The sequence below is a fragment of the Brachyhypopomus gauderio genome, chromosome 11 (assembly GCF_052324685.1).
Source record: "Brachyhypopomus gauderio isolate BG-103 chromosome 11, BGAUD_0.2, whole genome shotgun sequence".
NCBI lineage: Eukaryota > Metazoa > Chordata > Actinopteri > Gymnotiformes > Hypopomidae > Brachyhypopomus > Brachyhypopomus gauderio.
In genome coordinates, this window is record NC_135221.1 from 5,185,375 (window position 1) to 5,199,762 (window position 14,388).

At 46.0% G+C, this 14,388-nt stretch overlaps 1 protein-coding gene across 2 annotated transcripts; it reads left to right on the plus strand.

Moving 5' to 3' along the window:
* The first annotated feature begins 1,859 nt into the window (after nt 1-1,859).
* Nucleotides 1,860-14,061, plus strand: sesn4 (sestrin 4). 2 transcript variants are annotated; one of them, XM_077021252.1, is made up of 9 exons: nt 1,860-2,017; nt 8,498-8,686; nt 9,011-9,193; nt 9,347-9,577; nt 9,757-9,871; nt 10,063-10,190; nt 10,593-10,759; nt 10,941-11,085; nt 11,340-14,061. In XM_077021252.1, the coding sequence occupies exons 1-9, from the start codon at nt 1,952-1,954 to the stop codon at nt 11,427-11,429; spliced, it is 1,314 nt and encodes a 437-aa protein (XP_076877367.1). In that variant the 5' UTR covers nt 1,860-1,951; the 3' UTR covers nt 11,430-14,061. The 2 variants fall into 2 exon arrangements, with proteins under 2 accessions (XP_076877367.1, XP_076877368.1); XM_077021253.1 differs by lacking the exon at nt 1,860-2,017 and adding an exon at nt 5,180-5,398.
* Nucleotides 14,062-14,388: the final 327 nt, after the last annotated feature.

Here is a 14,388-nt window from a genome sequence, read left to right on the forward strand (position 1 = left end):
TAATATTAAGACTTTTGACTTGACTTGAAAAAATATTCAGAGACTTAGACTTGACTTGGACTTTTACACCAATAACTTGGGACTTGAATTGGACTTGAACCTGTTTACTTGCAAAGACTTGATTTTTTTTTACCCCAAATCTAAATTTTAAAACGCATATTAATATTTATAAAGTGCGCCCCATTAATTTCATTTCCGTCCTTCTGGCGCAGACCGATCCTCTGCTTTTCCACACTCTGTACGTGTGTGTGCATGAGCTGCAGCACAACCAATCAAATGGGGGGTTGGCGAACGTACATTTTTACCGGGCGGGGTGTAAAATGGACACAAATTAAGTATTATATCGCGATCGATCGATCGCCAGTGGTTGGTGCCAGAGCGAACTAGTAACTCATTGAATCATAGATGTGGATCAGAGGTAAATAAACTAGATTTTTTTCCGGCGTGAGAAATCGGATGTGTGGCGTGAGAGCGTGTGAAGACGGTCAAATGCGTGTGTCTCACGCTCAATGCGTGAGAGTTGGCAACCCTGGGTTCTGTATCTGAACTCAGGGAAGAGAGCCTCTCTCTGTCACCATCATAATATCCAGTTCTATCTCAGCATGGATTGTGTATTTGAAGACATCTACGTAGAGAAAAAAATATATTGACAAAAAGTGGAGCGAGTTTTCAGCTATGGGGACATCATTCATCGTGCACAAATGACATACAGACTTTTGGCCAGCAAATGCAATGCAGAATAGTTTACTGAAATGTCTAAAGTTGCAGATTCCTGTTAATTGTTCAGTTCTTATATTTGTTTGTCTTGTGTCACTCACACATGTTCTCCAAGAAACCAGATAAGAGAAGAGAGGGAAAATGCTGTTATGGTTCTTTGTATTGTACTGTGAAAATATCAGCACTTTTTATTTGAACATGGAGTTCTACTTATGACTTTTTCACAGAATATTTATTTCTGGAAAATTGTAGTTTAAAGTATGAATATTTTTGCAGCTAAGTTTAACATTGAACTGTGCAATAAAGAGGTGTAATTTTAATTTTTTTTTATACTTCGTGTTTTCAGTTGCACATGTTTTATCAAGATTTGAGGAGAATACAGATTTTAAAAAGAATGCATGTCTATTATTTACATTTAAAATATACCTGCAACATTGGTAAAAAAAAAAAAAAAAGACTCGAAAGGACTTGAAATTCCAAGTTTCAGACTTGGGACTTGACTTGACTGTTGCCTGTCTTGACTCGAGACTTGACTTGACTTGAGTGTCTTTGCTTGAGACTTGACTCGGGACTTGAGGTATAAAGACTTGGACTTACTTGAGACTTGCAAAACACTGACTTGGTCCCACCTCTGCTTTCTGTTGCTGTGTAATTGTCCTCTTAAAACTATAAAAATTTGTCTCCTAAGATGTTTGAGCTAAAGACCCGAAGCTGATCTTCACACCCACAACATACACCCACACGCACTTTCACAGTACCCTATTCCATTTCCTTTAATAGCATTGCTATGTCATGGTCAAGTAGTTTTGGGTAACGCAAGTAGGCACACGCATATATGATCAAATTAAACTTTAACACAAAGACTATTTCTCATATAATTTCGTGAGATATGTAACTAGCATTACATCATCAGAGGTTGAAGCGGTTAACAGACAGGTACTTTTCCACCACATGATTGGCTTAGCCATAGAACACACAGCTGTAACCTAAAATCCTCTAAGCTGTCGCTGATTGGACAATTCCTTTAAGCACACCCTCGCCGTTGAACCCGCCTCTCGGGCGCTCCGATTGGCCAAAACTCTCGGCGGCCCGTGTCAATCTACCGCTTTCAACCAGTAACACCACAGCTAGCGTCCGGACTTGTTAGATTTCACAGCGGCTCGGCTTTTGTTAGAGAGTTGGCCGAGATCGAGAAAGACAGCGGAGCCGTATTCATGCACTTACGGGGAGGAAAATGATCATCTGTGCGAAGAATATGGACTATCGCCTCGGAACTCAGTGCCAGCGCGTCCAGAACCAGGTCGGTTCGCGATACTGTAACGCGTACGCGGCGCTGTGCTCGTCCCTTAACCTAGTTATCTGTCTCTTTTCTAACGGACCGTGGTCTCCTCGGCGGCGGTGCAGGAAGCCCTATGTGTACGCTAGCTACGTTACCTACGCTAGTTACGTTAGCTACACTAGCTACGCTAGCTACGTTAGCTACGTGAGTTACGTTCGCTACGCTGGCAGCTGACGCCATCCAGCTGCATTTAAGTCCGCAAGCTCGTCAGCTTTCAACACTTATCGTGATAATCCAGTGGTTACGTGCCTTTTGTCCATTAATTCATTCGCTGTTTACCTTTTAAAGCCAAATATCTGAAATTATCCAGTTAATGTAGATATCCCACAGTGTTGCCTAGCTACCTAACCCAGCCGCCGTTTGCGTAAACCCTATTTTACGGCGGTGTATCCGAGCACGTCGTGTTTATCTGATAATACGGGCTGTTTAACGAACCTGTGATCCGTGTTAGGGGGGTAAATAACCACGACAGACCCGTCGGAGGCTAACGGCGGCCAGCCAGCGGGGCTGAGGGGGCGTCTTAGCTAGCCGAGCTGCAGCTAACACGAACTCAGTCCTCCGGGTGTAATGGGTCAAACTTTCCCTACACGGTCCCGACACACACACCGACACCGGGTCGTGGGTCCCCCGGGTCGCGGGTCCTCCACCACCCGACCGGTCCGCTGTGGGAGTCTGATTAACAACACTCGCTGTTTTCTGCCCACAGTCTGAAGGGATTAATGTAGCTAACCGGCTAACGTTAGCCCATTGAGATGGCCATAACTAACTAACTAGTGGTCTCGCTGCCCAACTAGTGAGTTAAATGTGAAATATCGCTGTTTATTAAAGTCTCTAAGATCCATCTGGGGGGTTTCTAACATGTTTATAGAAACCGAGCAGCGGGTACTTTATATTCCGTTTATGTCCGTGTAACTATTGTGCACAAAGGGGGAGGGGGGTTGCATGCTATTTTTTTATTCATAAACTCCACATAGAATAAAGTATTTGACGTTTGTGTTGGTGTGTAAGTGTAATCCAAGCTGTGAATAGTGAGACTGGTTCATTTTCACCTCAGGTTGGATCGTACCTGCAATTATAACGCGCAGTTTTATTCACAATGCAACGAGATTTTCATTTGGACTTGGATTTTCATTCAGTCTTCTGGTTTACTGCCTTGTTGTTCGTTGATAATTACATTTCCGTCAATAAATCATGTAAATACACGCAGAGTTTGGGTCTGTGTTGTTTGAATGAGCCTCGACTGCCCATACAGCCACCAAGCTCATTTTTGGCAATTTATATGGAGGTGGTAACCTGGACAAAAAGGGTTGCTGTCAGGACCAATAAACCTGGTTATATGCACAGTACCAAACGAGAATCGATGCTTTTCCATATGTGTAGACTGTATATTTGAACGCTTTGCCGTTTAGTTATCTGTATTGTGAACCTCTTTTTGTTAGCGTTTGTGCGCCGTGATGCTGATACACTGCCAATCAAAGTTGTTTTTCTCCTCTGTTGCCTGCTGTTCCTTTGCCGGCCGTAAGGGGTCGTTGCGGGCACAAACTTCTTTAGCGTTTTTAAGAACAATGGATGCGTGTGTCCTGTATTAATCTATCTGTTGTTTTCCCCAGTTTGGTGTCCTTTTCTCGTGCTCTGTTTATCCTGTGTAATGCATATCTGTGGTAAATACGGGCTTAATTACATAATCATACAATGAACATTAATTGGGAGCCGGGTGAACGTTGAGGAAGGTCATTGATTCTCTTTTTATAAGTGAAGAAATACTTTTTTTCTTTTAATAAGCACTGTAGGCTTTTGTCTTAAGAAAATCTGTGTTTGCCTAATTCAAATATGGGTAGCAGTGGCACTACAGACACTGAAAACACTGGATGACTCAACATGTATTTCAGACTTGATACAGAGTGGTTTATCTCTTGTTGCAGAACAACTCTGGACATTTTAAGTAATCCCTAGAACAAGGCTAATAAGCAATTTGCGTAAAGGAAGAAATGATATGATACTTCACTGTAAATGGTATGAATAACCTAATGGAGATGGCACATCACACTGAGCTCCTGCACGTGTGTGAATTACGAATAACTGGGCTCACCCAGACTTTTGTGAAGGATATTTGTGTGGTTCATTGTTTCTTGTCAATCAAACTGCATTATCAAACCACATAGAATACATGGGCATAAAACTGCTGGTGTCTGTCTCCGCAGAAGACTCAGTGTGTGGGTCTGTCTGCCTGTCTTTCTGTGTGTGTGTGTGTGTGTGTGTGTGTCAAGCTGCAGCTGGCTGTTTTGTTCCCCTCTCTGGCTTCAGGTTGCGGAGCCAGAAGAGTGTTTCTACTGTGGCAAGAAGGAAGTGTGTGTGTGTGTGTGTGTGTGTGTGTGTGTGTGAGAGAAACAGCAGCAGGGACACTTGCGCATGACAGGGAGAGATCCCTCCAGGCGCTCCAAGAATGTAGATTGAATATCTCCACCAGCTCTTACATGGTTCCTACACTGGAGCCTTCTCACTTACTTCCTTGTTAAGATCTTGTATAAAGGTGCAGCGCATGGGCGAACTGTTATTGTCTTAACGGCGTCTGTGCTTATCTGCTCTTGTCTTCTCATCTTTGTTCTATCCTTTCCTTCCCCACATCGTTCAGAAAGAGCAGATTTGACATTCCTAATATTTTTGTTCTATTTAGGAGGCTTCTTGTAAACGGTCGTCTTCAAACGTAACCTGAGCAGAGAGAGAACTTGTGTTGCATTAAACCAAACGCATTTAAATCTGCCTGCCAAAGGCCATTCAAATATATTCAAATCTAAATGCTGGTTGGTTTGCCTATGACAAGGTGGATGTAAGCAGACACCACAGACCAGCTGTGCTAGTTTTGAGTTATTCTGTATTTGAATGTACAAGCCATAGCTAAGCAAATTGGTAGTAGGGGCAATAAAGGGGAAACTATAAAATCCCAGTTAAAAAAGTTATTGAGTGTTGCTTCAATCTCATCATGAAAGTGCCATCCTAAACATTCAGTTGAAGTGGCGTGGGGACTTGCCTGGAGGACGTGTTGACTGGCTTCCTGTTTCATGTGTAGTGTGGGCAAGGGCATGTCTGTGCATGTTACTGATGGCCATGCCGAGGATCCTATTGACGGCAAATAGCCGCGTTTGACGCCGTCTCTTTGGATAATTGGGGACGTTCTGCAGTAGTAATTTTGGCTAAGATTTTCTCCTTGGCTGCCATTTTGTGTTTTAAGAATCTTTTCCATCAATCACCCACTCGTAGAACATGGCACTTTTCCCTGCTGGAAACTCCCTTCTTAAGGTCCTTCTTGGATGCTTGTGTTAGTCCTGTCGCTGACACTTGGCTGTAAGTTCCACTCTATTGAACCATGATGGCAAGTTGACTGTCTTTATTTACAGTAGCCTGTTTTTCTGGGTCACTGCAGTGGAGCTGTGGGCATTTGGTATTGAGCCCTGTGACATGTGATCTATTTAGCAGTGAATGTGCCCCTGGAGAGTCCTTGTGTAGAGTGGGGTCCTGGGCTGTTTGCTAGAGTGTGAGGGTAGCATCTCCTTCCCTCATTAACTTGGTAGTTAGCCTACACTTTAATTGGAACATTATCTTTGACATCATGATGACGTTTGTGTCCCCTTCATATGTTGGTTGCCCCCCACAGGTGTTCCCTCTGGCAGTGATGTTCATTTTCTTTGCATATATTACTCGGATTTAGCAGAAACAAACCAGAGGTTTAAAGTATCTGTCTGCGAATTAAACTGTTTTAAGTTCCATTAAAATTACAACTTTTCTAGAAGTCATGGATTCTGTACTGGTTTTAACACTTTAACCTGGAGATGGATTAAATGAGTGGTGCTTAATTTTGTGTCTAGACTATATCTCAGGGAACTTTACATTTTGACAGTTTTTTTTGTCCCGTATTGTAGCTACAGTCTTGTAATATATTTTTATTTGGAATTTTAATCCAAGTTTAAACCAAAGTTTAAACGACGTAGCTATAAATTCTTAAGTTTATAGCTACATAAGAGCCATGTTGAGATGAATGTTTAATTATAGAACAAAATCATTCATAAATTGGATTAACTGATAACTGAATTTTGCCCTGCAGAATATTGAGCTCATAAAAAAAATCGCTAGCTGTTCCAAGTGCAGGTTGTTATTCAAGATGTTCAGTCATTCTAGGTAACCTGCTTTATGCTAGTGTTAAGCTCACTGCAATGTAACAGCCCCTCACGGTGTTGCCACGGTCAGACCCCCGTGACCTACTTTGCCCTCGTGGTTGGCATAAAGAGAGAAGCGGTGGAAACGCTACTGCGAAGACGCTCGCGTGTTCCGCTGGCTTGAATATAATCTCTCGTATTCCGAGAGATTGAATATAATCTCTCGTATACGGAGCGCTTGAATGTAGTGGTGTTCTGGTGGAGGGCACCATCAGCTGACTCGTCCAGGGACGGTGGGAATGTTGGCACTTTGTTGCCCGGCACCTCTTGCCGAAGAGAGGCCTTTCAGCTCTGCTCTCCGCAACTGCTATCCCAGCTGTCCGCCTCAGATATTTATAACCGCCCAATTCTGATGTGACACGGGCAACTCGGCCTCCGCCGGGCAGGACAGGGAGACATCAGCGTTGGACTGGACATGTGGACACCCACGTTGTCCTGCCTCTCTGCTAGTGTGGCTTCATGCTTGGGAGTTTGGAATTTGTTCTGCTTAATGAGGTTTAGGCCTGGCCTCTGTACTATTTATTTAATTTATCTGCTTGTGTTTATTTTTTAGTTTGTTTATTTATATACCTCCTCCGTTTTGTAAAGGGAATGTAAAGATCTTTTTTTTTTCCCCTTTCCCCATCTAACCTATGTGACCTAATGCAGGTTTAGTTTCTTATTTTTTTATTTCAGCCTCTGTCCAATGAGTAAGAGAAACATTTAGACATCTATGATGGTCGGTTTCATAGAAGTTGTGTTGCAAGAATACGCGGCCCCATTCAAGCTCGGTCAGAAGCCGATCCTGACCCCCCCTGTGTGTAACCGACCTCCTTCCCACCATGTCAGCCTGCCGTCCAGGCCAGTGGAGCGGTGGTTTACTCGAAGGAATGACTGCTGCCAGCACTGTTGCTTCACTGCCAGCGAAACATTTTGGCTGCGAGAGGCCCCCGTCTCCTGTTTCACATACCAGGGAAAATAGGCCAGACTCATTTTAGTTTCAATAATAACTCCCAATAAGAATAACAACTGGATTTGTGTAGCTTTCATCCATTAACATGTCTTACATCCTTGAAATGGCTTAGCCCAGAGCTCCACTCCTCCACTCCTGCAGGGTTCAGGGTGCAGCACGCTGTGATTTAATCGCCAGTCGTCATCATCGTTAACTGATGAGTTGAATCGGACACACGGCAGTAGGGGACTGGCCAGACTTCTGCTTTGGACGTGTTCCTCCTCTAATCGTCTCCCCTTGTCCGCCCGAGGGTCAAGTACGTGGGCCCCGGTGTGCACGTGGACAGATTGGGGAAGTTCAGGGGGTGGATTCTGTGATGCCCCTCGGACAAACGCAGAGCGGACCGTAGGTTGTTGTCAGGAGGCGCGAGCCGGCCGCTCGCACGACAACAGGATGGCATGAGCAAATCTTCCATTTCCTCTGCGCTGCTGTAATGTCAACGCAGTATTCGTCTTCCCTTTTGTCTTGCTCAAGGTTTAAGGAACTAATTGCAGAAAGCAGATATCCTGCACGTAAGGATGGATTTAAGCAGACGGCACATTCTGTCTGTACGCTCCCCGTGTCTGTGCTGAGCACCGGACAGGCAGACGTCTGTCTGGCTGTTGTCTTTTAAGACTTAAAAACCAGACATGCAGGGTGCATGTCTACCCCTCACTCACTCACTGCATGTCTCCAGGATCCAGCACGGAGGACTTTTGGTTGGTTGGGTTTTCTTTCCCTCCCTCCTCCCTCTCTCTCTGTCTGTCTTCTTTTTTTTTTTCCTGGCTCTGGAATTATATGAAAGATGCTTCTGGTGACTCTGCTTCTATTTTCTTTCTCTCGTTCTTTTTCAGGAGTCCAACAGGACTCCTTAGAGACCGACTGGAGCTGCATTACCCACGGCAGAGTCGTGGCCCGTTACCATTTTATAACGCTGCATTTGGAGTCAGCGTGCCGCAGTCCGGCCCAAACGCACTCAAACGGGCTACAGTCAAAATGGAAGCCTGAACTGTGGTGTTTTTTTTTTTTTTTTTTTCTTCTTAATTCAGTTTTGTGGCTGATCCGTTTTCTTCAGTGGTATAAAAGCACTTGTATTCATATCGCAGGCAGCATTGTTTGTCTCTTATTTTACTGGTACTTTATGCGGGAGCTTTTTTTTTTTTTTAAGCCAGTCTTCAGCCACATGCGTTTTCCTTCCTTTTCTGTGTTTGGCTGCGTTATTTGTGCCGGGCTCACACTCGTGTTCTCTCCTCTGCGTAGGTGATGAAGGTGAACTCGGAGAAAGACTTGTGCATGAAGGCTCTGGCCAGCAGGGGGCGTTTAGATACAGTATCGCAGCAAATGGCCTCCCACCCGCAGTATTTGGAGAGCTTCCTGCGGACACAGCACTACATCCTGTACATGGACGGCCCCCTGCCCCACCACTACCGTCACTACATCGCCATCATGGTACGCTGGAGTCTGGCTCACACCCCTGTTCACACATCCACCATTATGTACATCTTTCATGCACAAATGAACAATTGGTTCAACTGTTTACCTACTGGGAGGTGACGAGGAGAAGGTGTTATAACACGACCTACAAACCACAGTGTCTCGGAGAGAAGCTGTAGCAGAGGACGCAGGTAGTCGAAATCTCGTGCTGGCTCATGCAGGAAGAATGTGTGTGTGTGTGTGTGTGTGTGTGTGTGTGTGTGTGTGTGTGTGTGTGTGTGTGTGTGTGTGTGTGTGTGTGTGTGTGTGTGTGTGTGTGTGTGTGTGTGTGTGTTTCAGGCTGCAGCCCGGCACCGCTGCAGCTACCTGGTGTCTCTGCACTCGGCCCAGTTCCTGCGGGTGGGGGGCGACCCGCAGTGGCTGCAGGGTCTGGAGGCGGCCCCCGCTCGTCTGCGCCAGCTCGACCACATCAACAAGGTGCTGGCGCACCAACCCTGGCTCACCGCGCACTCCCACATCCAGGTAGGGCAGAGCGTGCGCCCGCCACTCGCTTCTGGGGTTTTCCCCCGGAACGGTGGTGTGGTTTTATACTTCTGCAGTGTTCAGATGAGATGGAAACTGGAGGGGGTAGAGGGCGGAGCTCTCCAGCCCCCTGACGTTGTGATGCTCCCACAGGCCCTGCTGAAGCCCGGTGAGCAGTGCTGGTCCCTGGCCGAGCTGGTCCAGGCCGTGGTTCTGCTGGCCCACTGCCACGCCCTCTGCAGCTTCGTCTTCGGCTCGGCCGCTGAGGTGGACTCCTCCCCCGTCCCCCGGCCGCCTCGCGGGACCCCCCCGGGCTACTGCGTCTGCGACGCTGCCAACGGCAACACTGCGGTCCCACCAACGGAGAGAACGCCTCGCAGGAGGGTACGTGTCCGTGCGTTTGTTCAGGGACGCTCACAGCTGTTGCTCAACACCTTTAAATAATAAATGTACATCTCTAGACGGCAAAATCTGCTTGAGGTAGATGGGAGACCCGCTGTCGTCCGTGAGGCTGTTGTAGAGTGGTGTAAGGTGATGTGTGTAACGCAGCTGTTTCTGTGCAGTCCTTTGACTCCAGCTGCGAGTTGGCCTGCCTTCGGGAAGGAATGTATAAGTCGCAGGAAGAGAACGAGAGGAAAGCAGACCTGAACCTCCAGTCCCACACACCGCTGCATATAGGTGCGTTACGGCTTCCTGTCGACCTTTGGTTCAGTGTGGCACGACCTGTGTGGCGTTGAAGCTCAGTGGTGACATTCACGCTGAAGAGGAGTGCTTGTTTGTTGGGCTGTGGTTTTGTTTGTTTGCTTGTTTATTGATGAGTATTGTTCCTGAATTATTTGTCTCTGACCTCTCATCCTCTCTGGGATCAGACGCGGAAGAGGAGGAGGAGGAGATTGTGTGTTCCACAGACCCGTCCCGCTTTGTAATGGACCCTGAGTTTGGCTACCAGGAATTTACCGGACAGGAAGAGGACCATTTGCAAGTATTCCGAGTGCAGGTGAGGACACCTGGACGTGGTGGTGGAACAGCCACCTGCATCCGCCCCGCAGACGGGCGACTCCAGACCGTCTCTTCACTGTCTGTTTCCTTTGGTACACTCTCTATCACACAGTCTATAGCAGGGGTGCCCATTACGTCGATCGTGAAGGACGTGTGAGTAGATCGCATGACATTAAAAAGTAGTGGATGAATGACACGGTATCGTCCATCTGCACACTGACGGTTGTATTTTGATTGACATACATGGTAGCCAATCTGACATCTAGGGTTTGACACGCGCCCCCAGCTCGCAAGCTGAAAACTTGTGGGCACCCCTGGTCTATAGTACAACGGGCTCGAAGTCCATCAGGTACCTGTAGGGTCGCCGATGCTGAAGTGATGCATTATGGGTTTTGTGCAGGACTACTCCTGGGAGGACCACGGTTTCTCCCTGGTGAACCGGCTCTACTCCGACATCGGCCACCTGCTGGACGATCGTTTCCGCAGTGTGGCCTCCTTGCCTTCGCCCCAAGACCCCGACCTCAAGAGAGCCATCTGGAACTACATCCACTGCATCTATGGAATTAGGTACAGGCAGCCCCCACCCTCTGCTTCAGGGCCGTGGTCCTCACAAGTGTGAGGAGCTTGTATTGAATGTTTTTCATTTTAACGGCTCTCGGAGCGCCCTGCCGAGCTCCGGGCCCCCTGGTCCCCGCCGCTCTCGTTCAGGTCGCCGCCCTTTCCTTACGCGTCCGTGCAACTCCCGCAGGTACGATGACTACGATTATGGGGAAGTGAACCATCTGCTGGAGCGTGGACTGAAGTTGTACATCAAGGCTGTGGCCTGCTACCCTGACTCAACCAAGAACTCTCTGCGCCCCCTGCCCTGGGCCCCCCTCAAAGCTTCGGAGAAGGTAGCATCATCAGGAACACCCCCCCCCCCCCCTCCATTACAGATCACCTGCCAATACAAAAAAAAAGACGGAAAAAACGTGTGCTGTTCACACTAATGTACTCCTTTAAAGTACTTCTCCTGTTTTAAAGGTAGAATGTATGGGTATTGAGGTTAAGACGTTAAAAGTCGAATTTACGGCTGTAATCTGTTTTATTTACGGTTTTAATGTGAATCGCACGCTTGCCTCTGTGTCACGCTGGGTCTCGGCCGCAGGTCCACGTGAACCTGCTGGTGATGGAGGCACGGCTGCAGGCGGAGCTTCTCTACGCCCTCCGCGCCATCACGCAGCACATGATCGCCTAGACGCCCGCGGGGCGCAGTGCGGAGGGAGACCGGGCCGGCGGGTGGAGCGGGCCAGAGATGGGTGGAGCGGAACAGGCTGGTGGGGAGCAGTACGTCCTGTTGTTGTTCACGGCTCCTGTATGTTCTCATTTTGAAAGATCACTGAAGCATGACCCAAGGTACTGCTGTGAAGAAAAGAAAAAAGAAAAACAACACAAAAAAACAAAAACCTTCAAGGTGACGCTTGGAGTTGGAAAAAACTAAATCTTACTTTTTGTCTGCATGTTGTTCCATTACTCCTTTATTATTGTGTGTGTGTGTGTGTGTGTGTGTGTGTGTGTGTGTGTGTGTGTGTGTGTGTGTGTGTGTGTGTGTGTGTGTGTGTGTGTGTGTGTGTGTGTGTGTGTGTGTGTGTGTGAGCACACACGTATGTGTGTCCAGTGTGTTTTTCATTTTTTACTTTTCTTTGTTTGAATATCCTTGTTCCAGATGTGCAATTACTTTTATTCTATTACTGTTATTGTGAATAGTTTTTATCATTGTGTTTAGTGTTTTGTTGTTATTTTTGTCTGTTGAATCTGTGTTGACTGGGAGAATAGACGTCAGTGTGAGCTGTGTAGTATTGAGTGGTGAGACTGAGACAAAACAAGTGACTGAACTCTCCCAAATCAGAGTCTGTGTTTACCGAAGCTACGTGAACAGACGGATGATGATGGAATGTTTGACAAGGTTTCTGAATGTTTCATTTCGATTTATGTTCAGAACAAGATACAACAGACAAGCTGGCAAAGATTACATGGCTATGAATTCGTTTTAATAGCACTTTTAAGATAATCACGTTTAGGCACCAAATACTCGCAGCAGCATCTGACTGATCTTGAAAACCATCGTAAAAGGATGTGCTGGTTGTGACTCCTTTTACATATCCAGATGTTCTGCTAACTCATCCAGCATTAATGTGAATAACGAAGATGGTAAACACAAATCTGGGATTCAGAAGAGTCTGGCAGAACTTTCAAATGATTCTGTTGCATTTTAGGAATTTTTACTGCAAAATAGTAACCTTACGATGTGCACTCCACCGACTATGGGGGTTTAGAATAAGCTTGTTTAATATTGAAACATATTGGTTTAGGTCAAATGAAGGATTTTGTTTTATTTTAAACTGATCTGCAAAACGGTTCAATGATATTTTGCCATCTGTGATACTTAAAAATGCGATAAAGGTCAGAGGTCAGCCTGCCGTGATGCTTCCTGTAATTGACCTGCACAATTTGTTTCCTTGCACTGGACTTTTTGCACAAAACCCCATAAGTGACCTGCATTGCCTCTGAGCAGCTGTTTTCGGAACAAATGACCTGGTGAGGCCTAGATTCACTGGTACCACACTGATGCCATAGTTACTTTAAATGTTTTGGTTGTGGAAAAAAGCCAAACTTGATTATTTGGCTAGGTAAAGCCATGAAAGTATTGAAGCGTTGCGGTTTTCTACTGCTCATGTAAGGTACAGTAGGCAAAGAAACATGGGCACCATCATTGATTTGTTTTCTGATTTATTTATTTTCCAACACATTGCATTACTATATCACTATGGCTATGTTCAGACTTTTTTATAGTACTCAAATTGGATTTGTATTTTCTTTTTTTTTTCTTTCCAAATCTGATTGGACTTAGGAATTTGGACAATAATATGGATTCGAACTGAAGTGTTGCAATGTTGAGAAGATGTGTAAGAGAGGGTAATTAATCATTTGATTGCCTTTCTAAACATAGCCAGTGACAGTGTTGTTCATTTTTTTTGGTGGGGTGGGGGGGACAGATGGTGCTGAATCTCATAGCTGTCATTTGTAATGCGTTGTGGGATTCTTGGAAGAACTAGTAAGTGCATATCAGTAGGGCACCAAAACAAACGATTTTTCAGTGTGTGCTAAAATGTTTGGGGGGGGGGGCATACTTCCTAAATGCCGATTGAAAAACCTTTTGGAGAAGAGACTGTGTCATTTGGTCTCGGACTGTGGTTTCTGATGAACCACATCACGCGGCCACAGCCAGCTTCATTAGCGCGGTGCCTTCAGCTTCTATCGGTAACGAACGTGGGCTGGTGGTGTCACTGGACCGGGTGGCGTTGGAGCGCTTGGGTGTGTTGGACTGGGCCCTGGTTTGTAGCGTGGCCACCACTTCTTATCGCATGGTGGTCAAAGCTGTGGACGAGGAGCTCGCAAGCAAGGACCGTTCATCCGTTTTGCTTGGAGAGGACCAGCCGGCACACAAACGCAGCGCTTCTCTGCACCATCGGGCTGCTCCATGTTTTTATGGAGCTTGTGTGTGATGTTTGCCTGTCGTACCATCAGCGTGTCTTGATTTGGTTTCTCCCCGATTGCCTTTTCTGACGAGAAAGAGCAACAGCGGACTCCTTTCCCCTCCTTTTTCCTTTACAAACTCTCCTGTTGATGGAAGAACTTAAGAACTGTGGCACGGAGACCGAGAGACTGGACAAGCATGGCTTTTGCCAAGTTGATATTTACCACGTAAATGTAGGGATTAATAAATGAAAACAAACCAACAAAAAAGGTCAAAACTAGAAAAATCAAGCAAAAAAAAAAGTTTCTTCAAATATGAGCTTATTTTTTCTATAAAGATATGCTATACCACATGCGTGTCTCCTGTTGTGTGTTGTTTCTACCTGTTTTCTTGACTCTTGATCTGTGGCTCTGCAGTTCTTTTTTTTTAAATCCTAGTCTAAACTAGATTATACCTACCGTTGAGGTTCTGAATGTTGATGCTCCAGCATGGTGGTACAATACAACTGGTGGTTCCTCACCACTGGCCCAGTAGCCCCATCTAGTGGTAGGTACATGACCTGCACTAAAGGGAGGCCTAAAAAATGACATAGCCTACCAACTGCAGAGGGCACGTTTTTAAAGTTCGTGTGATTTGACTGTCTATTTAAATAGTCTATTATTTGCGAAAAGTACGTTTG